This window comes from Pezoporus occidentalis, unplaced genomic scaffold, assembly GCF_034315485.1.
Source record: "Pezoporus occidentalis ecotype Australia unplaced genomic scaffold, CSIRO_AGI_Poc_V1 ctg63, whole genome shotgun sequence".
Taxonomy (NCBI): Eukaryota; Metazoa; Chordata; class Aves; order Psittaciformes; family Psittacidae; genus Pezoporus; species Pezoporus occidentalis.
Window position 1 is genome coordinate 7,914,401 of NW_026915977.1, and position 26,131 is coordinate 7,940,531.

Below are 26,131 nucleotides of genomic sequence, written 5' to 3' on the forward strand. Positions count from 1 at the left end.
ATTCCCCATCACTCACAAGATCTCCGTGTGGTTTGTCACACTGATGGGAAGAGCAATTCCTGCCTGGCTGGTTGGGGTTTTTAAAAGCATAATTTAATCCCTGTTTTCAAACAAAGCACAGTTCCCTGTGACAATGTGGGATTGGGCCACTGACTCCAGAGCATGTGGATAAATCTCATCCAGACAAGTTAACCTATTCTTAAGGAAAGACACTGGGGTCTGCAGCAGTGCCAGCAAAGCCTGACAGATCCTCCTCTCTCAGAAAGCCATTTTTGCCCTAAACAAGCTCCAGAGCAAGGCACTGCTGTTGACACTATCTTCCAGCCACCCTGACATAACGGATCATGGATGTCAGGGAGGACGTTATCAGAGCTTGCAGGTAATGGGAGCGGTGCCACTGCACTTCCTACCCCCATCCTTCTGCAGGCAGCCTGACCGTGTTACTGGGAACACCAGCACCCATCCAAGCAGCTGTGGCTGAAAGATAACCACATGCCAGATCTGAGGTGGAGATCACTCTCCCTTCTTACCTACATCAAGATACTGCTTCAGTTTCTTTGGGTTCACATGCACCAGGCCTGAGTAGTCATTACTAGAGGTTGAAGGCTGCCCACTCTCTGGCTTTGCAAGGGAGCAGCCTCAGGGAGGTAAGGTTTGGAGGAAGAAAGTATTCAAGTAATTAATTCTCAGTTCAGACTCCACTCATCAGTAAGACAATATTAAGAAGAGGGAGGTGATGTGTGATCCCTAAAGTCACTGTTGTGCATCAAACAGCAAAGAGTTATTCATCAATCACAGAAAGGTTAAAAGACTCCGAACTCCTGTAGCACAGTGTTCTCCAGCCTCTCTAAAAGCTCACTTGAGCTTCTTGCAGGAGAAAGGCAGTCACATTCTTATTTCACCTTAGAAAATACTGTGTATTAAAGCAAGGCAATAATACTTATTCTAGCTGCTGCTCCAAAGTGCCACTGACATACACATGTACAAGGACTGATGCTCATCCTGCATACACACAGAACTTCAGCAGCAAAATTCCCGAACAGGAAAAAGCACAGGAAACTGAGTATTCCTCTTGCCATTGGACCAGCATTTCATTTAGAAACAACGAGAAAACAAGATAAAAGACAAACATGGCATGCCAGAGGAGGAAAAACCACAGTGCCGCAGAAATCTGGTGTGCGCCATTTCTTATCTTAAACACATCAGTTCTTCTGATTCTCAGAACATCCACAATTGCAATTATAGAAAAGCATCCATCACCTGGCAAACGACTGGTATCTCTCGTCTTCATCCACAGGGCTGTCTATCCCAAGTAACAGTATATTTTGTTATAAAGGCCAAAAATCACCTTGAAAATATGCAAAGCCTGGCAATTTCTGACCTTCTTCCCAATAGCGCAGCTCTGACATTTCACTTTGTTATTCCAGCCGTGGACAAACGGTTCTGATAAAATATCTGTCACAAACCAGTCCCTTACGCCCAGACCACAACAATCTCTTCTCTAAAAGGTTCTCTTAGACCATTAGGAACTTAACTCCAGCCAGAAAAGAAATGAAGAGCTGGAGCACCAGAGCAGCATCTATGCTTGTTAAACTGGCCTCCATTTTTCAAGTATCTCCTCAAACGTTACAGAGATCAGAGCCCTCCGCTGCTCTGAAATCATGTGAGGTCTCTAAACCCCACCGAGTTTAACAAGGAATGTTCCATTCCAAAATCCCCTCCCACGTTTTATAGGGTGTTCTGACCCCCAGTTTTCCAGGTCTGAAACACTAACCAAATAAACAGTCTATTTCTTCCAGATTTTTTATGCTTCAACTTTGAAAAGGCCACAGCACACAGTTCCTGAGAGTCAGGGAAGCTTCAGCCATGGACTTTGTTATCAAAGACCCAGCTGCCAGGTTTTGTGCTTGTGCATGGGAGTTCACCATTTCCCACATTAACTTAGTGCCATTTTACCTCCATCTCCTTTCCCGGTGTTCTAAGTTCTTTGCATTCTTGAGATAAAACTTCTCCTGATTAGATCTTAGGCAGAAGCTCTTCCCTGTGAGGGTGCTGAGGCGCTGGCACAGGGTGCCCAGAGAAGCTGTGGCTGCCCCATCCCTGGCAGTGTTCAAGGCCAGGTTGGACACAGGGGCTTGGAGCAACCTGCTCTAGTGGAAGGTGTCCCTGGCCGTGGCAGGGGTTGGAACTGGATGAGCTTTGAGGTCCCTTCCAACACAAACCAGTCTAGGATTCTATGACCCTTAACTGACAACCCTCAGCATCAAGTATGATCATGCTGCCCTGGTCTTTACATTTTCCATAAATCCCCTACGCTCATGCAGGTTCATATTTCCTCTAAAGCAGGTTCTGAACTGATCAAAGTGCTTCCTCCTTCCCTTGTTCTCCCTCTTCCTGCCATTATGGATACACCTGTTTCAGTCTGTTTCATCTAACAGACTGAAATCCTGCAATACACATACAACGTACCGTAGCTGCAGCAGCCCAAGGTTGCACAACATCAATTCACCAACACACACAACAGGCAATCTCTGGGCTCAAGGCAGTTCAGACCTTGGCCTTGACAAGAGTATCTTCAATTAGGGACATGAATTACAGTAATGGTGGTGGTGTGGGTCCAGTAGGACTGGAGCTGCAACACTACCTGGGGCCAAACAGTGATGCTTTCCAGACACCGCCAGCCAGGACTGGATTTATACATTTCATCTACTGCATGTCAGCTTTGTAAAACACCATCTTTCTTTCTGTCCTGCCCTTCTTTTCTAGATTAATTTTATTAACAGCTCTGTTGATGGGCACTATAAACCACTGTTCACATTCAGGCCCCTCTGAAGAGGACAAATCTCTACACAGATCTGTTATCTGAGGGTGACTCTTCACGCACACTCCACATTCCCCTTGTCTTTTCTCACTGGGCTCCCATCCTCTCTGTCCCCTTCAGAGGAGGTCAAAGCAATGACACAACCAAGCACTAAAATACCACAGCTGGTTTCTTTGAGGTTCATGTATGGCACATCATCACTCCCAAAATGCAAGCAAGGATGCAGAGGACCTGTGGCCTCCAGGTCCCTGGGGTTGGCCCCAGTCAGCTGCTGGAAAACCAAGGTGAATGCTGCTGTTTTGTGATACATACTTTACCTGCACAACTCATGTTCACAAATAAACCCCAATGTCTTGCTTTCCACTGAATGACAGCACTGCAGTTCAGCAGATTCATACAACCACTCACCAGCTTTGTGTGTTGATTACTCCCTCCCTTTTATTATGAAATAAAATGTCAGACCTTTAATTTGAATCTCTGCAAAGCATTTGAGTGGTTTAGGAGCAGTTTCTCACCTCTGAAACAACCTGCTCCATACATAAGCCCACATCTGCTTTCTGATTTCATCAGAGCTGCAAACCAAACCCTACCAGGCTGACTCTCAGCACAAGCAGCCAAGGCCTAATCTCTGCTGTCTGGGGCTGAAATTGCTGGAGACCATGCTATCAGATACTGAGATTTCAGGCTTGATTTCCATCTTGATCCTGAGCCACAAGCACAAGCCTCTGCTAATTCTGTGCAGTGAGCCCTCAGGTTGCACAGCGCTATCCTAGCCACCCAGCTAAGGTGCTTAGGAGGCATCTATCACTGCACTGCCTAGTGTCAAACACTGCGGTTAAGATTAATGTGTCAACTGAGGTCAGCCCAAAACTCCCCCTGTGCTCTCCTCTGCAGCTCTTTCTCCACCAACACTGAGGGCACTACCCCTTTTCTGCTCTTTGATCTGGTGTGGTGATGACATTCCCCTCCCCAGTGTTTGCTAAGGGGCTGCAGCAGCCGTGTCTCTCACTGAACATATTAATGAACCTTTGATGGAGCACTTGGATCCTGCCAAGTCAACGAGGATGCTTCACAGAAAACAATGAGACTCATGGGTGGCCAGGGGGTGTGCAGCACTGCCCTGGTGCTCAGCCCTGCCAAGAGCTTCTGACAGCAGCATGATCCTGACAACGCCGCTGCCTCCATCCAGTGAAGAACATCCTCTAGTGATGATTTACATGGATAAAATGCTGCTCTCCCTGCTTTCCCAGCACTCTGCTTCACTGAGGTGCTGCATATTTGCTCCAAAGCACATACAGGCACACTGCTAAATGTTTAGCATCTTGCTTCCTCCTCCTCCTCTCCCTCTGAATTCTCCCTGCCTTGTTTTAGCCCATCGTATAAGGGAAAATTCTAGCCTGAGTTTCATTAGTATAAGACATAAAAATAGAAGCACATTATCTTTTGCAGTTCTCTCAGTCAATTCATCAGTGGCACGAAGGTAAAATAATTGATGTTTGTTTAGTGAATAATCACAGGAGAGGTGGGTTTGTGCTTTACCTGAACCTGAGCATGGGTCTGTGGTGCTACAGACTTTGCCCTCCCCACTCTCCATAACTATAAAAATACCTGATAATGATGATGATGATACCTCCCTCCTCGCTTCAAAAATTAACACAGATGGAGACTTCAATTCAGGAGAAACTGGCAGAACAACCCCGCTGCAAAGCACAAACCTCCAGCAAATCCCCTCAACACTTCCAACCAAATCCTGCCCAGCAATCCCCTCAGCACCTCCAGAAGCTCTCTGCGAGGCCAGAGCAGCTGCGTGTGCCTGTGAGGACCAAGGTCAGAACAGGAGATACCCAAACCCCATGAGCTAACTCGATCCTTCATCAAAATACTTTCTGCTTTTCCTCCCTAACACTTCACTGCCCACGACGTGGCAGGCTGAGCCGATGTGACAAACTGTCGGAACACATTGTTTTAAACAGAAAAAGTTAAACCTACACTTTAAAGGTAGAACTGGCCCCTTGGAGTCCCTCTGTCACACTCGACCTTCCTGCTGGAAGAACCAACGGCTCTGGGAGCAACTTGCTGGGAAAAGGCTCCAACAAGCCGGTCAGAGCTCCAGTGTGCAGCAACAGATCTAGCAGCAGCAACCTCCTGGGTTTCACCTTGCCTTTTTATACTCACATTAGCTCACAAAGGTAACCACAGAGGTGCAAAAGCACCTCAGCACTTGTCAATCCCCGGACACTAACCTATGATAAGATGCTGTTCATTGATTCCATAAAGTAACAAGCAATTATTACCTAAATCATTCCTGCTGGCACCAGAAATAACATCTGTTACCAAAGAGGAAGGACCACAAGCACCATCGCTCCCGACTCTAAATTCAGACATAGTAGTTATTATTGCTGTTGTATTAGTAATGACCTATTTACCACAACGTATTGAGGGTGTCAGATCCCAAATGCCTTTGTGTTCCCTGCTGGAGTCCAAGATTGTTATTGATGAGCTTCAGATTTGATGGAAAGGAAATGAGCTGCATTTAAGGCTCCTGGCACTCTTACTGGATAAATGCCAGGGAATTTTTAGATAGAGCAACAATAAAATACCAGGAATCTGAGTCAACATCTCCCTGTAAAGCCATTAGCAGCAGAGGTCTGTCTCTTTACACGCAATAACCACACACATGAGAAACTAAGGAAGAATCCCACATGTCCAAATTCCATGCAGTGATGGGTGATGATGTATTTGGTTGCACAAAGGGTCACCATTACAGTGCTGATTACACAGCCACATACCCACCTGCACAGGTAATTCCTGATATGTGCACCTGCAAATCAGTGTCTTGCTGCACACACTGTGCATCTGTGAGCATGTAGCAGCCAACAAATGTTTCATATTCTTTGCTTGTAATTACATCAGGTAGCAAAAAACCACCCTTTTCTTGGGGTTAGGTATGAGTATGTGTAGAAAGCACCTTACAAACGGCCTGGGAATAAGCACATACCGAGGAATATTCATTAATACAAACTCCAGAGACTACACGATTAAGTTTTCCTACAGAAAGTGGTGGTGTATTCACTATTACTTCAAAATTATTCTCTTGAAAGTGGACAGGTTGAACATATTGCTATCTCATTCAATCATGAGATAGCAATGATAGCCACAATGACAGCCACAATCATGATAGCCACAATGGCAATTTCATATCTGAGAGCTATAGGAATGAGGAAAGCTCAGACACTTTATTTGCCCAACAATGTGGTTCATGGTTTTGGAAGTTCCCCCCCATTAGGCCCATCGGGATTAGCCAGAACCCTGTGGTTTCAGCTCATAGTGTTAAAATGGTGGTGGTGCTGCAGGTACAGAAAATGGGGGAAAACTCTGGATTTATGTATCAGCACAAAGTAGGGATAGTTTATGAATAAGTAGCACAGGAGAGGACAGAATTATTTAAAAATTAAGGACTGGGTTTTGTTAGAAGATGCTCTTGGTGATGAATATAGAAGACTCTTTAAAAAGCAGCTATTGAAGCTGCTGGACACAGATAAGGCTCCATAGCTTCATTTCTCTAGCACCCCAGCAGAACAAATACTGCCTGTGCTTTCTAAGGTCCTGCAAAAATCCAGGGCAATTCTGGCTAAGCTGCAGAGATCAGGAAAGTCTGGGATAGGCTATCGAACTGCCAAGATAAATCCTTTCCTTACAGCCAAATCCACCTCTACCAATCTTTCCAAAGCAGTAATCAAAACACTGAGTCCAGCATACGAAACATCTCACTTGTTTCTTCTTTAGGAGTGGTGCCAAAACCAAGATTTACTTTCCATGTAAGCTCCCAGCACCTATAGTCACATCAGCATCCACCCAAACCTTGAGCTTTCACTTAACCAGTCTCTTCGGGTTCACAAAGCACTGGTGGACACAAGACCCAGAGTGATGGATGGGACTGACCAGCTTTCCAGCACAGTCCAACTGGCAAATCCCACCATCTGTTTAAGGCTTGAAACCACTCCAGGTAATAATCATAGAACATTCCCTTCCTCCCTGCTCCAGTGTTACCAATGGCCCATTTTCAGAGCCCCTCTACATGTGAATCCATCTGTCCTTGTGAGATCTGTGGCTCCTCTCTGCCGTTACCATTAGAATAAACTCCATTTTGAGCTGATCCTGCTGCTGCTGCCCCTTCATTAAGCTGAGCTGCCCAGAGCTGCTCCAGGCTCAAAATACCCCATATGGAATCATCTGTTCTGCTCAGAGCCAAAGGATGTCTGTCCCCTCAAGTACCTGCTGGGGAATTTCCTCCAGTCTCATGAGAACTGTCCCACTGATGATGCTTCAGTTATTTTCTAGAAATCCATGGCCCAGTGGATCACGTTTTCTGCATGTTCTAATTTTCCTCATCTCCAGCCCCAGTTTTCCCTTTATAACCCCACTCCTCTATACTTAGTTTCATCTCTTGTATTGTATCCTTCTCCCTCTTTCACCGGCATCTTCTCAATTCAGAGCCTGCATCTCCCCTTTCCTTGCCTTCTTCCCAGACCACGGATGGTTTCTTTGCAATGCAGTCTCTTCAGATTCATCTAAACCTACTGCAAACTCTCTTTCCATGTCTCTCTGTTGCTCTAAACCAGTCATTTAAATGTATTACTGTTAGCTCCTGGAGTCCTGGGGCTAAGCTCTGCCTGGACACACTGCTGCTTCAGCCCCTGCACAGTGCTTGCCAAGATCTGGATCCAATGCAAGTCACCATCAGCAGCCCTGAACACTCAAGATGGACAAGAAACAAGGTAAAATGTCCTTCAGAAATGTCACCAAACACAAGAGAAATGTCAGGTGCACCACACTGCCCTTTCAGGGGTCTGCTGGGAATGAGACTGATGACATCTGTTAGATACAGGACTTCATTCTGCCAAGACCAACATACCATACTCTGCCAGGTACCTCAAGCCTTTAACACTGATAGACATCAACCAGTCTCTTACAGAGGCTGAGAATACATCTGCTTAGTGAGTTCACCATATCTGTGAAAGATAAACAGCAGAGGATTAGGCAGCTCGAATGCCCATGTTGCACAATCTGATCTAATGTCTTTTAAAAGGTGATTGGAGTAAATAGCAAAGCATGGCCCCAGCTCTACCACTCATACAGATAGAAATGTTGTCCAGGGACAACAGGAGCCCCCTGTGTGGGAGCAACAGCTCATCCAGTCCACCTCAGCCTAACCTGGAAAATGCAGATGGTCCTCTCAAAAGAGGGGCTGTCCTATAGAAACCCTGGGGCTTCCAGCTTCCATCCCCCTGTGCTCACAGTGCCTGGTGAGCTCACATCATGGGGTTTTGAGAGGGAAAATTCTGAGCAGAAAGCCCCAGGACACTCCACTTCCCACCCCACCTGCAATGCAGCCAGGGGCAGGGGGGGTGTCTTTCCATGGCCACTGCAAGGAAAAGGGATTCAAATCAATGTGGAAGGAAGCTGAAAATAACAATCCAGAAAGCTGCAAACATCTGGAAGACCAATGCTTTGCTCCACAATTTGGAATTGATTTCTTGCCTCAAATAGATTTCTAGAGGGACTGCAATTAAAATGAGCTCCACAATGCTGTAAAACCCTTACTCATTTCCGTTTCACTTCTTATTTTTGCATCTTTGCTTTCTAGATCCTTTCACATTTCAGCAGCCACCCCTTGGCTTTTAACTGTCCTTTTCTTTCCTCTCTTCTTCTGGCCAAATCACTCTGCATCCATTTTCATGGTTTATTACTGCAAGGATTATACTGGAGGTGGCTGACACAATCTTGCAACATTTCCCTCTGAATAGCTGGTCAGTGTGAGCATTGACTACAACTGTTGAGAAACCTCAGGGAAACCTCTGAGCATCTATCAGAGGAAACTGATACCCTCAGGATGCCCTTGTCACATGCCTCCAGGACATAAATGTCCATCTATTGTCCTGATTCCTGCTCCTAAGACACAGGAAGGGAGGAAAACTGTGGGGAAGGAAGGATGGACTATGGGAAAGCAGCTTGTAAAGCAACTCCAGCTGCCACCAAGAAGGGTAGCACTGCTCTGAGCCTCACGCCAGCCTTTGCTGACCATTATTGTGCAGGGATGGACATGAAAACAAGACAGAAAACATGGGATTTCCTGCCAGCCCAGCAGCAGGGATGTCACACACTAAGCCCAGCCCTTAACAGAATCAGGGTTGAGTTTTACAGATGCATTTATCCTACACAACCTTAGTGCTGAGCTCCTGTGGATAAAGCAGAGAACTGCTGCTAGTCCCAAGCCTTTGATCTCCATTGGACTTTTGAGGGGTTTCAGGCACCCGTTTCCATTTAAAAAAGAAAACTACTCAGTATTTATACAGCACAAAAGCTTTTAAGTAACCCAACTTCGGGAAATAGTTTTAAGATGCTCGAATGAAGAATGTCAAGTATTATTGCCTGAATTTCAATCTGTGTTTGGAAAAACCTGCAAAAGTAAAACTGTCTGAAACAGAAAGAGACCAGGGCAGTAAAAGGGACCAAAAGTCACTGCTGGTGATGGTGAGATGTTTCCAGCTGTGGGAGGAATGCTCAAAGAAAGGGGTGCAAGTCTTTCACGTCCATCTACGACTTGCCACCACAGACATTTCCTGCCAGGTTTGACAAAACAGGAAACAACATGCCCCAGAGAACAACCTTCCCTCTGGGGAGAGCTTGGCCAAGCACAGAAGCTCTAAAAGGAAAGACTTTGGAAGTAAGACACGAGCTCATGCTACTCAGTTGGAGAGACAGCATGTCTCTAGGAGCCAGCGCTTCCAGGGCACCCCACCATCAGGGCAGGGCCAGGCTGCCTTGGGTGGCCTTTGTGCCATTCCTTTGTGCAATGGGTGCCTCTCCTCACCTTGTTACTGGCTGCAAGGCAAGGACTATCAGTTACCCTGAATGCCTCTGCCTTGGAGCTTACACCAAGGAAGACTGAAAAGCTTCTGCTCCAACATTACTATTTTTACTGAGGTATTTTTGCTTAATGCAGATTAATTTCTTAACTGCGCAGAAACACCACAAAAGGCTCAAAGAAACAAAAAAAAAAAAAGATCAATTCAGAACAAGGAACAACTGTATTATGAATGAGGAAGGACTGAAGGCTCAGAGGTAGAGACACCTTATCTAGCTGAATGCTGTTCCAACAGTGAGAACAGTGAGGATGAAACCTGATGTTGCAGATGCAAAACATCTGAGGCCAAATTCATCTTTGGCAGAACCCTGCTGACATCATTTGGCATCTCCTCTCTGCTGGGATCTCAGGTGGGATTTAAGATGTTGCTTTTAACCAAAGGAGGGAGCTGGGGTCTGCCAGAGGCATTGTCAAAGCCCATCTCCCCTTTGCCAGCCCTCAGTCTGCTCTAATCCCACCTACTCTGAACACAAAACTCTCCATCTTCACCCTGCCATGTCACACGAAAGGTCCATTTCCTTTTACAGAAGGAGAAACAAAGATGTAGATGAAATCGCCTCTGCAGCATCACCCCTGGGGCTGCAGAGAGGCTGGAAATGGGGGGCAGCTCCCCCAGACCTCGGCCCTACAGCACCCTGTTCTCTATTGCTCCAAACACACAGCTCAACCCAGGTTTTTGGATGAAGCATAGAGAGCACTGATGGATGGTGGCCTGAAGAGCACATCCCCTCTGCTGAGCTCCAGAAACCTTCTTGGTTATAGCTGAGATTTTTCTGGTTTTAAAAACACAGAAGATTTTAATTCTCTTGTGTTCAAGACTCAGAAAATGGGGAGCTAATGGGGGTGAAGACAGAGTGCTCTGGATAAACAGGTTATTCCATCACCATCAACTCTTGTGTCTCTCTCCATTTTCTCTCCAACGTCTCAAACACGGTCCCAGACAGGGCACAGAACACTCACACTCTGGCTTCAGCCAGCACAGCAATTCACTGCCTCCTTGGGAAGGTTTTGGTATTTTAAACCCACAACAGAGCTTCCTCTTTGCTGGAAAGGCAACCATGAGCTCAGCCACAGCGGAAAGGCTTGCAGGGCCCTGGGGCATGAAAGCAGCTCAAAACCTGCTGGTTTTATTGGGCAAATGAAAACCAAGCAAACAAGTCCTGTTCTTTATTTAACTCTGCTAGTGCCCATTCCCATCCCAGGCTTTCAAAGCATCAGAAATGCAGGGATTCAACTCAACAGCCTAGAATTAAGCCTAGTATACTAGATGAGAACCAGAGATACAGCACTGTCGAGAGGGTAAGAGCACCCAACCACCATGCCCTGCTTGGTGTCCCATTGCTTCCTGTCCCTCCAAGTGTGCTGCAACTCATGACACTCATCAGATGGCTGTAGGATCCAAACATGCTGTCTGACTTGAGCCAGATCCATCTCACTTGGTCTTTTGTTTGTGCTCCTCTCCATGATTCTCGATGCTTCCCCTCTTCCCTGTGATGCTTAGTGCCCAAGAAGCAAATCGCATGTCCTCTCTCATCCTTTATGTTAAGGCACATGACAGCACGACCACCAGCAGGACCAGGCAAGTGCTCTTACGGCTGCAGATGCCGTTAACATGATGCTCAGCCCCCTCTGAATTCCACCCTCTGCACAGGCACCATGCAGTGCTGGGAAGGAGCTCGTGGGGAGCCAGGCAAGAGCAGGAGATGAGGGCTAAAAGCGGCTGTTGACTTCACTCTCCCATGCGGGTGGAGGCGGTGGAGGTGGAGGGGGCAGCATTTATTTCCAGCTGCACTCATCTCAGTGCTGAGATTTTATAGCAAACAGCAGGAGGGGGGGAGTGGGGAGAACCAAAAAGGAAAACCGCAGAGACTTTGCAGGAAAACATGTTAAGGAAGAGGAGAAAAGTCGTTGTCATCATCACAGCCCTGAGACTTTGCTGCTGTTACTGGGGGGGGGGTTAAATATAACAAACCCCGATGCTACTGCAACTGTGTTTCTGCACAGGACACAAGTGTGGCCAAGGGAAATAAGGCCACTTGACCAAGCGGCACACGCTAATGTGTGCTAACGAAATGATGTTACAAAAGGCTGCTTGCAGAGAGCTGCCTCCTAATAAATGGGAAGTTTTTTTCCCTCCCTAAGATTATGTAATGTGTTCTTGCTGCTGCTGACTCATATTTTCCAAAATATATCTGGGAAGGAAAACATATGCACATGTGTTTTAATCTGTTCTGCTTCCTCTGTATGTGAGAGAAATACATACAAAGACGCACAAGTGCCTGCACATGTATGCACACATGTGCACGTTGCTGTGGGCAAGAATGGGAGAGGGACAGCCTGGCACCTGCTCTAAAAAAATAGATTAAACCATCACCATTTTCTGGGGCAAAACACAGCAACTGTTTAACACAGGGAGTGTGGGAGGAGAACAAGAAACTGGGAAGCTAGGGGGGGAGATGGGAAAGCAAGACACAGTGGGCATGCGCTGCCTACAACCTCCAGCCAAGCCTGGGCTCTGGGGACCAGACACAGTCTCATACCGAGCTTAAAATCAAGCTGGGAAAATGGCTTTTGAGGCCACTGTGAGAAGCTGCAAAGAGCTGTGGGCTCAGAGTGGCATCCCATCTATCAGTACCTGGCTCGTCGGTACCACTCCTGCAGTGGGTGCTGAGTGTAGTGAGGCCAGTGCTTTCTGATAGATCTAGGGTCTTGATCCTGTGTGAATACACTTCCCAGGCTCCAGGAATCCACTGAGGAAGCCAGGCTCCTCCTGGCTGAAGACTGATAATTCAAAGGCAGTGGTTAGTCTTCAGCATACTTGCTTCCAGGCTGCAGGTCTGAGGTTTCATTTCTTTGCTCTGCACCTTCACGCTTTAAATTCTTTCCAAAGGACCTTCAGATGCTTCTGCCAAGGCCTCGGTGTCCAGGGGATGGGATCGATCTCCTACTGGGCTCCAGATGAGATATTCATCTACAATGGACCAGACTGAAAGTCCATCCTCATGTCAGCTCCTGATCATGAAACCAAGGCAGACGCTATGCTGCTGGGAGCTGAGCTTCCTCATAGCCCTGGCTGCCTGTGCCCATGGGGCTGGGGGCTCCCTGTGTGCCACCATGGTGCCAGGGAGGTGGCTCACAGCAGACACGACCATCTTCCTCACCCACCTCCTCCTCTCACCTGTTTCAGCATGAGCACAGCACCCTGTGGCCCTACAGCCCTTCTCAATGGCACAGACACGTGACGCTGCCCCTGACCCTCCTCACTCTATAGGTACCTATGGAGAGAGAGGAGTCCTCCTTCCCTCCTCCTCTATCACATAGGTTCACACAAACATACACTCCTACATGCAGGCACCATCAGTATTCTGTGTTTCAAGCACCCGGCTTTGCCTGTGTGCAACACTACAGTAACACAATTCCAATTTAATACCTAAACCCACATCAGTCAGCTGCTGTTTAAAGGCTGCTCTTTCTTGTTTTACTGACACTTGAAAGCGTTTCATCTGGATTCAAACCCTCTGTCTATAATTGTTACTTTTAAACTTTATTCTCGGAGAACTTCACAAAAGACCAAACATCCAACGTGCCCAAAAGGCTTTGGAATAAACCTGAAAAACAAACATTAAAGATTGATCACACTTTTCCTAGATTATACTAAAACTGCAAAGCTCAACCAGATAAGGGAAGAGAGTTGCATCAAATTAATCAGCACCTTATTGAGCCAGGAAAAAAGAACTGTATCAAAACAGAAACGTCAGTACATTGCCTATTAAGAAAAACCTGTTCAGATACGCTGAGTACAACACAGGAGAGTAGAAACGTCAGAAACAGCACAGGGAATGTGGTCCATAGAAATCCTTTCACATGAACTGTTTTCTGATAATGCCAGCATTGGACCAATTTTACTTGACAAAACTTTCCTACAGATACACCCAGCAAGTTGTCCTACTGCTTATCAGTGGGTAAGAGACTGACCCTGAGGGTATTTCTCTACTTTACGTTTGTGTAACAGAGGCTATGCTGCATTTTTCAACCCTAAGAAACACCCCAACACACGGTTCGGATCTTCAAAATCCCTCGCTTTGACTGATTCTTCTCCCAGCATCTTTCCAGCATGAGCTGCAACCCCCCTCATGGCCAGAAGCTCTGAGCTCCCATAAAGACCCAGGAATTGGCACCAGAAGCATAACCCTCTGGTCAATACAGACACCCTCGGGTCAAACATCCCGAGTATCGAGAGGGAAATGACACAAACCAACCCCATCAGCAACGTCAGGGATGTTTGTCTGATGCCTGCTGAGGCTCTCTGGTAGCACAGGGCATTTCCAGGATGCTCAGGTACATCCCTGCCCATGTGGCAAACCCGATGACAGTTATCCTCATCATTCCAGGCAGGACCTACTCTGCAAAGGTCACACAGGGGAGCAGAGCTGGGGACAGAGGCCATAGCCTTAAGCAGCAGTAGGACAGGCAGGCACGCTGCCTCCCACCAGCACCACTCTCTCCATCTACAGTCCCCACTGCCCTGCAGCAAGAGCACAGACTTCGTGGTCAGGTCCTAGGGAAGGCAACAGGGCTTCAGGAACAGCTCAGAGCCGTCCACAGGATCCCAGAGTAAAGCAGCTTGCAGTGCAGCCCCTGCTTCACTTAGCTGGAGATGCTGCCTGAAATAGCAGCACAGCGTTGCCGGGAATCTATACCCTACGTTATACATGTCTTAGCTGACGCAAAATAAGGGGCAGGAGCTAAACCACATGGGACCTTCCACAGGGGCACGGACAGACCCTTCTGCTCCCGGAGTCTGCTCCCAAATCACCCCAAAGCTCCTGCTCCAGCTCCACCACTGCCCCGCACTGCCCTCTGACCACAGCATGCCTCAGTTTCCCCAGCTGTGATGTGAGCACACTCAAATGAGCACACTCCTGTGGAATCTGCTGTGTGAATAAACCAGAATCAGTCCAAATCCAGACCTAATTCTTTAAGTACCCCTTAAGTGCTCCTTCACCCCTTTAGGCCCTCTTTAGGTAAAGCTCTCAGGCCTGACCAATGCAATCAACACAGGAGAGCTCTGAGAGCTTCTTGCCCTGAGCTCGGCTGCCTCAGTGAACATGCCACCAGTGTGGTGCTCCAAAACACAGGAATACTCCACAAAACTGGAGATAAGCAGTCAAGGCTGCATAGTCCATCACTGGTGAGGACAGCAGGGTTAGAGGCAACCATCCGTGGGCTCTTTCAGATGACGACTCATTTCTACTCAGGAAAGAAATTCAACCATAACCAATAAACTAAACACAAATAACTCCTGGCTCCTCCAGCAGCTTTTCCTCCAGAGCATCTATTTTTAGTGAGAAGCATCAATCACCACAGCTTGCTGTCTACAACAGTTCCAACAGGCAAAGTCCTGCTGCACATAGTTGTGCCAACATGGGCACACACACGTCCACCAGAGCCACCATTCCTGCCTCCTGAGCAGAACAATAATGCTCCATGGCTTCAGAACACACCAGAAAAGGAAAACCAGGAACTGATGGGTCTCAGCTATGCCTCAATAATGGGAGATATTCCTTTTCTAGAGCTGGGAAAGAGGAGTCACAAGATGGTGAAAGACTATGCCCAAGGCCATGCAGTGAACCAGTGGGAAAGCCAGGAACTATCCTCTGCCACCGCTGTAACCCCTGGCCAAGCACCCTCTGCACAACAGGACAATTATTACTCAGTGACTGACATCAGGGTGTCTTCCTGAGGTTTCCTAACTTGTGGTCATTGGAGAGTTCACATACAAGAGACAAATCCCTGCATTTTACCAGAATAGCTCTCATGACGTTTCACTGGAGATGCACATTGAACACAAACATCACCCCCCGCTGAGAAAGAGACACGTTGTGAATGTAAAGCAAGAAAACCTCCCTCCCTACTGTGAGCAACATACAGCACACACAGCTACAGCACAGGTATGACACATACCTACATGCAAGCACTGCACACAAAGAGCACTGGGTCTCCCCTCACAACCAGCACGCCTTAAATACAGGAACCAAAGGATGACAGCAAGATGGCATGAACACAGGAGAGTGGCTCCAGGCACAAATTAAAACAAAACCAAAGAAAACTTACATGGATTTGGGGCTATTTCCCTTCACACATTACACACAAGCAGCTGGGCTGCGTACTGATACCTGATCCAAAAAGGAGTATAAGCACATAATGCAAAGCAATGGGGGCAGGAGTCAGGTGAACATGAAGCTCTCAGCAACAGTCATGTATGGGATGAGAAAGCACCTCTGCATTCCCACAGCAGGGCTCACACTGGGCACATCTTCATTCACTACAAAGCAGAAGCGAGTGCCGTGCTGCGGCCATCCTGGGTGAAAATCCAAAGGGAAGGGCAGGAAAGGGCCATCAAGTCAGAGACCTCTGCGCTGCCCCAGCCCCCTTTTAACTTGTTGTGTGAGATTTAACACAGAGGTGGGGAATAGCCAGGGTGAGGGAGGAAGCCTTTCAAAACCCAAAAGGGATCCCTCTTATTAGGCTTAAATAAAGCATTTAGAATCGCAGGGATCATCCTGACACACATGCTGTTTCCAAAGCACCCAAAGAGGGGAAAATGCACCTTCCCCATGGCAAGAAGGGGGCCTGAATCTGTAAGACAGCGGCTCGCTGCTCGGGAGGAATGGACTTTTTTACGGACTGTGTGGAATAGGGTTGCTATGATACAGTCAGAGGCATTTCCATGAATCCTGTGGCAAATAACACTGAATCCTGCTTAAGCAGACAAACAGCAAGGCAGGTTTCCCATCACCCAGCCTCAGCAAATACACAGGAACAACCACTGAAAGAGATTTTATGCATTATAAAGATGCTATTTGCATACAAATGACTATTTTTTCTTTGGGGCCATATTTTCCAGAGGGTCAGTGCTTGGATTAATTCAGAGGAATGAGCCCTCTTCCCAATCCCTGGGCTTGAGCATCCCCACAAACATGAAGAACTCAATGTTCACTGACAGGGGGAGTTATGGAGCTGACTTACCCCCAGGAACCCTGAAACAACCAGCCACATACATGACCCAAATCGTCCCACAGAGCTCAGGGAGAAAAAAGCCTCCGCTACATGTTTATGCACTATAAAATACCTACACCCCAAATTTCACAAGCACAGTCACTTGTGAGGGCAGGGGATCTACTGGAAGTGACCAGGAAAACTGTCACCCCAAACAGCTGCTCATACAGAAGGGCATGGACAGAGCTGCTCCCGAAAGCCTGGAAGGACGGAACTGTTTAACCCAGTGGGAAACAGAGAATCAGAGGTGGAGAACTACACAAACGGGGCTGGGGTAGATGGCTCGAGGCCTCTTTGAAAAGGTGGCCACTGAGGACTGGGGGTGGGAAATACAGACCAGCCCTTGCTCACTGTTCAGCTCATTTCCTCTCTTTCCCTCGGAAGCCCAACACGAAACCTGATACAACAGGAACGGTGCTGCTACAATAACGAAGTTTTCTGCTCCCAACTTTCAGGCTCCTATTGCTCTGCACAAACTGGCTTTCCCAGCCTTTGGGAGGATAACAGGCGAGAGAGTATTAATAAAGTCATGTTAATTCTCTCAAGCACATTCCATCATGGCAAAAACCATGCTCCCAGTGCTTCGCTTCCCGGGAAGCTGAGCACGCTCAGCACCCACGTCCTCCCCATGCATCCACTGGGCAAAGATCCCCTAGGAGCACACACACAGCTCCGCCAAGGGACCCGAAGGTCCCACCAGGTCCCGACACACGCAGTTACACACCCTGTGCACACACACACACCTCCCAAATATCACCCGAGAAGCACACACTCCGGATCAAGGAATGCACTTTGCATGCGCTAGAAAACCACGTCGCGTACTGAGTGTTCCTCATAGAAACCTTATTGAAGGGGAAACCTCCATACCAGAGAGCAAACCTTGAGGAAAATTACATCCCATTTTTAACTCGCTCTTTTGTTTGGATTTTTCCTCTCATTTTTCCACCCTTATTCCTCCAAATCACTGTGTCGCTTGAAACCATTCCCCTGAAGGGATTGTGTTGGCTGCTGTTTGATTGATTCCCTTTTCCATGGTGATCTTCGCTCATTTATCCTGTTTCCAGGTGATTCTGCAACCTATAAAACTAATGACATACGATAGCTAACAGTGCTCTGTGCTCATTTATTGTATTTCCAGGAGATTCTACAACCTATAAAACTAATGGTATATGATAGCTAACAGGAAAACAAAGCAAATTTGAGCTGTTTAACAACCCAAACCATCCTCAGCATCAGAGCCATCATTTTTTGTTTAATAAAAAGAATATTCCCTCCATCTCTTCTGAAGCGAAGCCAATGCCTCTTGCACAGAGAGCTACAAGTGAAGAGGGGCAAGCGGAGCCAGCAGGCACCGGAGCGTCTTCGCTCCGCTTCTAACGGGTCTTCTACTCATGAAGATGGGCTGCTGCCACTAAACCCTTCGTGTCAGCTTTGGGGGCTGACTGTCACTACCCCAGCACACAGGGAAATGTTATTTACAGCTAAAGCCACTTTGAAAGTGCCAGATTTGCAGCATTTAACTGCATTTCCAACCATGCCCCCGATCAAAACCAGCTCCTAAGCTCAGCTATGCATTTAACTTGCAGCAGACAGACTCTCACGTGGCAGTAACTACATGTCTCCAAGTTCCAGCCATGTCTTCATCAATCAGTTCATGATCATTTGGGTTTGCCCCATTAGAGGAGGACATCAAATGAATAACAGACAGCTGGAATTAGCATGAACTGGTTAAATTATCACACGCAGTATGATGCCAGTGAACATCAGCAAGAGATGGAAACATTTCCAAACTGTCACTATTTTGGTTTGAGCGATTCTGTTTTTTCCAGAGGGGAAAATAAAACATAATACATAAAAAACTTCTCAACATTTCTAACAGAGACATATTTTCAAGAGGTAAAGCCATTTCTCTCTCCAGACATTCCCTTCATATCCTCTCTAAACTTCATGCACTGCCACTGGAAGCCCCCGTCAGCTCCTGAGCAGTAAACACTGCAGTTCTGATCTCCACAGAAGGACCTCTAACTACTGGACACCTTTTCAGCAAGCCCGTAATATACAACTTGGCACTTCGTTTTCAAGAAAATCAATGTAAATAAAGTCACCCAAAGAACCTGTCTCAAAATCTTGTTATCCTTGAGGTGGGCAAAGATTTTTCTTACATACATTACCAAAAATTATATAGATACACACACACACACGTACAGATACACGGAAGGAAAGAAAGGCAAAATAGACTCTCTAGAGAAATCAAAGAAAACCCCAACCCCTCCGTATCTGATGCTTTAGCAAAGAAAAACAAAGCATGCATCCCCCTTTTCCTCTTTGATCCCTCCTTCCCAATGTGCAGAGATAGAAACCACATACAAACAGGAAAAAACCCCACCGGATTACGTTTCAGTCCCCCTCTCATCTTTAAAGAAAGAAGCAGCTACATCAGTGTGCCCGTAGAATTTGGAGGCTTTAGGACTGACTATTGAGAAATTAAGTCAGAGCATCAAGCAACACAGATGAATCAAGTCCAATTTCTCTCCCTTTTTTTTTCTGTGGCTGAATGTTATTTTAGCAAGGATTTAATCCTCTCACAGGATTTCTCATCTCCCCCCCCCCCCCCCCCCCCAAAAAAAAAAAAAATCCAGAACTCAATTCAATTGCAAACACCAGCATCTCTCACCTGGCAGCTACATGGTTACTCAGATACTGTACATTAACTGCTTGCTAGAAATATCACACAAAATGACTTATTATTCACTGGAGCCCCCATTTTAAAGGAAGCAAACAACCCAGCCCGTGCTTACCACAGAAAGATATTTTCACTCTGCTTCTAACTAAACCAGGAACAGCTCTATCTCACCAGCACAGAATGATAGAGGAATGGATTACTATTATTTATCACATTTAAAACCCAGGCAAAAGCAGCTACACTTACAGGCATACTTAAAAGACAAGACATGACAAAAGATTTAGGGAGAGATAATATACCAACGTCATACATATCACAGCGAGGCCATGTTGAAGCTCAACGCGTTTCCCCCCTCAGTAAGCAATCTCTCTCTGTCTCTCTCTCTCTCGCCTTTCTCTCGCGCTCTCGCGCTCGCTCTTGCTCTCTTGTTGAATTGCTACTGGTAGTAGTAGTAGCCCCCAACAGCTCAGGAGAAAAAATCCATTAACGAGTGCCCAGGAAGAACATGAGTATGACATTCACAAGCAATAGCACCACGATCACTGCAAAAACGACCACCGTTTGAACATCCAAGGTCATGGTGCAATGCAGAACACTGTAGTGTTCAAGATGTGGGGCTGGTAGATTTGGAGAAGTCAACCTCTGCTCTGTAAGACTGTCCATACATCCACCATGCTAGAATAGAGGAGAAAACTGTTCCTGGTTTTGGTTTTTGCTCGTAATGCTTTGTGGTCTGCTTAGTTTCTCCCCCTATCTGCTTGTCTCTAGCTCATTCTGGAGCCCGCTAAGTGAAGCATCATCACAACCCGTGAGCACTTAAGATGCAAAATCCTTCCTTTAGGAGAAGAAAGCGAGCGCTGTCTGCAAGCTTCTCCCTCGCTCTCTTCCCCCCTCTCTCCCGGTCTCTCTCTTGCTGGCTGGCTTGCTTTTTAATTCGTCAAGCCAGTGCAGATAAGGAGCCTGTGTGAGTGTGACAGCTCTGCAAGCTGCTGCGGCTGCATCTCTCGGAGAGGAGCGAGGCGGACCCTTGCGCATACAAATCAGCTCCGGTGACCAGGCAGTGAAGGGATCCTGGCTGTCACTCAAACGCAGGAGGAAGCGCTGGCTCCATAAATATGCGACTCTTCCGCCCGCCGTGGCAGGAGCACCGCGCAGCAGGTTCTTCCCCTCTGCTCCTGCGGTTGTTCGGGGCCGGGAGCCGGCGGATGCCAACGCTGAGCTCCGGGAAGGCGGCTCCGGACTTTGTGTGCGGCGCAGCTCCCGCCGCTCCGTGCGCAGGGACTCGTCTGTCCGCCTGCGCCCGGCTTCGCGTGGAAAATAAACCCCGGCAAACAGAGCCGGTGCTGGTGGGAGCCTGCTCAGAACAGGAAGGGGAGCAGGAGAGGGGGCAGGAGATGGAGCGGGGAAGAAAGGAACAAAAAGGCAGCCCCTGGTGACTTGGGAATTCGCTGTGATTTAACATGGGAATTCTGCAGGAGAATCGCTTTTTATCTCAGGGTAATACATCATCACATCATAAATCTATCGCGCAGTCTCTAACCTCAGCACTGGGCTTCTCTGTGTTAAGAGTTAAACTCAATGCCTGTTTTACAGAGATGTATAAAAGGGGGGTGGAGGGGACGACAGGATGGGGAAATTCATTCCTTCTCCATTCCTATGGTAAATCCACATATGCACCCAGGGCTGATGGTCCAGGTGCCAGCTGCTATCCCAAACCTCGCTTTCAGATCCCAGAACCAGCAGTTACCTTAGAGACGCATCACACACACACACAGAGTGATGTGCCCAGCTGGGAAAAGCAAATGATTCCACAAATACAGAAATGGTGCCAGTGCATGTACATTAAGCACTGAATTGTGCATACAGGGGCTGATCACCAGCACCTTCTAGGAAACCTGCTCCATTGAACACACCTGGGACAGTCACACACAGGCCAACATGCACCAAACGAGGTTGTTCTCCAGGAGCAAACAGCAAGAGTTCAGGAGGAATTGCATGTTAAAACCTGAACAGGCAGGGCCTAGATTTGACTTGCCTTTTTCCCATCATAGCATCCTTACAGGGCACTCGGAGAAGGGACAAGCAGGATTATGCTCCTACTCCAGTCACCATTCAAACCAATGCTAAACCCAGCTGCTTACTGCAAGGTGTATTTCATTTTCCTTCCTCTGCTCTATGGCTTGCTGAGCACTCCCTCAGATGCAGCAGGCCTCTACATCCACCCCACACCACCAAAGGAGAGACAGTGTCTGGTGAGTGAGGGCTGAGTGTCTCAGCCTCCACTGAGGCCCAGTGCTTGTGAAGACCAATGCTCACTCCATGCTCCATCCTCCTCTTCTCTGACTCCCCTGTAGCACATGAGGGCTGTGATGTGCCCACAGACACAGGGTGAGTTGTGTTGAGCACTGTTAAATAAGAACAGTTTGGGTTAACCAGGTAGTTCCTTTTCTTCTCTTTTTCCTTCAGTGTGATAACTGAAAGCCACAGGCTGCCTCTCAGCAACCGAGACCCCTGCTCTGTTCAAGCAGAGAATTTCTCACTCAGGAGGACAGTGAAAGGTGATTTTTTCACCTGTATATTGATAAGCTGCTGTAACAGGCAGGAAGCCCCATTAGCACATGTGTCCAGATGATGGATCTGCCTGATCATCAGCATCCACACCTGCATCTCCTATCAAGGATGCATTTTTGGATAGCCAGCCTGTCTAATGCAATTTCAGACTAATCAGAATAGAAAACATAAATTAGATGTGGAGCATTTATTACTGTTACAATCCTTTCCCAAAACAGTGCAGGCAATTTTCCAAAAGCCAAGCCTAACCTCCCACAAATATCTAGGAACTCCCAGTTTCAGTCTCAGTAATAGCAGTGACCTCTCCAAAACATACAACGGGCCCAAATTTAGAGGCATCTTTATGGCCAGTTCATCTTTTCCTCTGAACTGCAATGAGCACAGAAGGAGCCTAGGTTAGACCCAGCCTCAGATCCAGCCTTACTCATACAGGAGGCACAGCAGAGATATTCCCCCTGCCACAGCAGCCCGGGGGAGTCTGCAGACACCTTCACAGCCACAGCCCATCCCTCGCTTTGATCTGTGCTGTTTGTGTCCTCTTAATGCCAGCAATGGGATGTGACCACAGGGTATCAAGGCAGATTCCGCTGAGCCTTTGCATATAGACAGAGGGAGTGAAAATTAGGCAGGTAAAAGCAGCAGAGGCCTAAGAAATATCCAGAAAAAAAGGTGCAGTAGCTACCACACATGCTCAATAGCTACTTCCGTAGCTGAAGCAGAGGATTTCATCACAAGCAATGTGCCTGGCAGGTCTCAGGTCTCAGGCAGTCACTCTGCAAGAGCTGAGCCAGTCACAGCACAGGGGAGGGAAGAGACTATAAATAGAGGCGGCGGAGCCACCCCCTGCCTGCTGCAGGCAGGAGGTCCCCCCGATCCCGCTCACCTCCATCAGTTCCTGCGTCACCAGCGGCTGTGCCCAGCCCGGCTGCCGGCGCTGCCGCAGCCCCGGGTCCGGTACAGCATCCTTCTCCCTTGTCCTGCTTCACAGCAAACACCGCGAAGGATCGTGGGGTGCCCCATCCACATACATGTGTATGTGAATGAGGGGTGCCCCATCCACATACACGAGAATATCCACTGAAAGCTGTGTATCAGCCACCAAGAGTGATCAGCACAGATTTACTGCATCAAATCTTCTTTCTAAATGATAGTCACAGTATTCCCAATAGTACTTGCTGCTTTATGTCATTTGCTATGCCTTCTGTATGTACCAAATGTTAATTCTACTACAAAAATGGATGGTACCTTCTCTTCGAAGCCTCAGAAAGAACACCTACACATCAGGGCTTTATATAAAACCACCACAGGGTTTTTAACTCCATGCAATGCTTTCTGAAAAGTTTCCTCTAACCTTCGGTAAAGCTGAGCTGAGGAACAAGAAAAGATTTGTTCCAGTTACATAAAATACCACCTCCCCTCCCAATACAGCACATGCCCTGACACTACAGCAGCTTGCAGGAGCACAGTAATGCAAGATCAGCGCTGGCTTCTTCTGTATCAGAAAGCAGATCTGAACCCCAGCACCTCTCCAGCAGTACATTAACTAAGGAAGGAGCCAGGGCTTCCACTAATACATCACTTACACGTCTATGTAGACAAAACCTGTATATACATATACATAGATATGTTTATACCCCAAATAACAGACAAATCAGAAGGGCCCCTACAAGAACATTAATTACAACATGGTAATTTTGAGTCAGGCCTCTGATACCAACTCTTCAGTCCTTATGTGTGTGCAACACATTGGGCTCAGACTTGTGACCACGACTCCCTCCAATGGATGTCTCCAGCAAGTAGCACAACCCACTACTTCCACCTGAACAAATACAGCTCTACTCAGGAGTGAGGATTTACAATTTGGATGCTTAAAGATCCCACATTCCACCCCCACTGAAAGGGACACCATCCCCACGTTAGCTGGCAGGATCATCCCGCGGTATTGTGGCTGAACAGGGTTTCAGCTCCAATTCCCTGTTCTGCCATAGATTCTGTGTGCAGATGAACCTCCACTGAGGCCATCTCTTGACATGCAGAGGCATCTGTGTTTTCTAACACATCAGCACCATCTTCCATTAACTGGAAGAACCACTAAATCTGTAACCACAATGCAGACCCAGTGAATACCAGTAATGCTGTCGTAGTGGAGCTCTGGGACCTGGCATGGGGACCCCAGCTCTGCCAGGCCAGGAAAACCTGCTGAGCAACATCAGTTGGTCAAAAGAGATGACTCTTTCAGTGAATTAGGGAAAGTTTCAAACAAATCCCACAGTCTCATGATTCTGAGTGGGAATAAAAGTATGACTGTGTTGGCCTGGATGAACCATGGTCAAGGGGGAAATAGCTATGGGCAGCTTAAGTTCTTTGTTGTTCCCCCTCTGAGCACGAGCCCCATCTCAGACCTGTATTTCACCATGAGAGAAGTTCAATCTGCATTAATACTGCCCCAAAGAGGAACAATCAGCAGGGATGTGTGGGCAGGAGATGGGAACTGCTCCTCTATTCCCAGTCCCCTCTGCTGGGCACTCACTGACCCCACCAGGCATCACATGGGGTTTGAGTCACAGACTCCATTAGAGATTATAAAACCATCAAATTAAGTATTTCTTTTCTAAATCTGGCCAGGAATTAAGGTCAGGGTTTCACAGATCAAAGGCCAGGGGGATTATCATTTGCTAACTTTCCAAACGGGAGAATTTTCTTAAACCAGGACTTGCCTCTTTTTCCCTTCACAGCCTGTCTGACATAGAGTCCTCTTTATCCCGTCCTTCAGCCAGATGGGGATGCACCAGCCTATGAGCTGCAGAGCTGCTGCAAAGGACAGTTTTGTTCTGAATAATCTTCATTATCTTGTATGTTTATTGACTGGCTTCACAGGAAGCTTTGAAAATCCCCAAATGCCTAAAGTTCCTTACCCAAACTGAGGTATGGAGAAAGATTTTTTGGCAGTTAAAAGATTATTTTTCCAATCACCTTGCCTGTCCACTCCATCCTCAACAGGAAAGCTTCCTCGCTGTCCACATCAACCTGGGACTTTGTTACAGTAATTCCCTTTACTTCCTTCTTTCATCCTTTTTCCTTTTCTTTACGCTACACATCTCCCTTAGAAGCTTTTATTTCACCTCACCCCCTGCCCCAGTCCTCCCTCCCGCAGCAGCTCAAGGGTCCTCTACCATAGAGACACACCAGAAACAAAGCGCTGTGGTGGCTGGAGCAAGCACAGCTCCTTCCAGCATCGTCCACACTAACCACACAACACGAGTTAGCAAATTCACAGCACAGCTAGACAAGAAATGATTCATTTACAGAACTAACAAAAATACAATCACAGAGAGACAAAGAGGGAAGAAGGAGAGGTGGGCAAGGATAAGATGATGATCTCCAAAGCTGCTGAGGCATAAACAGACTTCAGAGGAGGAACTGTATGAGAAAAGGCTGAGTCGAGAGCCTGCAAAGCAGTTAAATGAAAGGGAAAGTAGATGGGGAAAACAAAAATGAGAATTTCACCAAAAGATGGGAAGCATCACCCTGACATCTACACCTTACCCTTGGTAGATACGCTATATACAGATACACATTGCTCAGGGAAGCTGTAGTGGTAAACTCTTACCCATTCCTCACCAGTTCTATTTTTATCTCAGCAAACAAGAAGTGACAGACAACAGATTTATGGCCTCAGTGCAGAGACTGATTTATTTATAACCATTTATTTTAATACTAAAGGCCAGACAACAGTGAAAGGTAGGCCAGGGAGGTTGCCATATGCTTGTACACCAGCCCTGGTTAACCACAACCATGTTCCAGATGAACAGGTCTGAACCCCTTGAGCGAAGGGCAGCAGTGACATGTCAGGTACTAACCTTGCACCACATCTGGAGACCTCAATTAATACTGATTCTTTCTACACACAGAGCCAGCATCTCAGCAGATGGTGCTCTTTCCTCTACTGAAGAATTAAAGCACTTGCATGATGCTGCGAGGGGGGGGAAATAAAGCCAAAATCTTGTCCCTGTTGTTACAAGGTACCCAGATGCTTCTTCCAAGGCACCCTGACTAGGCGTCACCTGCA

At 47.2% G+C, this 26,131-nt stretch overlaps 2 protein-coding genes across 12 annotated transcripts in view; both read right to left on the minus strand.

Annotated features, from left to right (window-relative positions):
* ARHGEF9 (Cdc42 guanine nucleotide exchange factor 9) overlaps nt 1-26,131 on the minus strand; it is a 190,149-nt gene that overhangs the window by 81,840 nt on the left and 82,178 nt on the right. Inside the window, exon 1 of one of the 11 annotated variants that reach the window (XM_062640089.1) lies at nt 19,802-19,941. The exons of 8 other annotated variants lie outside the window; for them this stretch is intronic. Coding sequence is in view for 2 of the 3 variants with exons in the window: in XM_062640088.1 (XP_062496072.1) it covers nt 19,795-19,803 (9 nt within the window). In the remaining variant the exon portion in view is untranslated. Of the gene's footprint in view, nt 1-19,790; nt 19,942-26,131 lie in introns of those variants that run through there. 2 more of the 11 variants (XM_062640088.1, XM_062640086.1) reach the window with 2 other exon arrangements.
* LOC134174822 (uncharacterized) lies at nt 19,954-20,725 on the minus strand. Its single transcript, XM_062640099.1, has one exon. It carries the CDS (start codon nt 20,152-20,154, stop codon nt 19,975-19,977), a length of 180 nt encoding a protein of 59 aa, XP_062496083.1. The 5' UTR covers nt 20,155-20,725; the 3' UTR covers nt 19,954-19,974.

Bases quoted from the DNA above. Each gene is read 5' to 3' on its own strand.
- LOC134174822 (XM_062640099.1), bottom strand. From the start codon at position 20,154: ATGGACAGTCTTACAGAGCAGAGGTTGACTTCTCCAAATCTACCAGCC.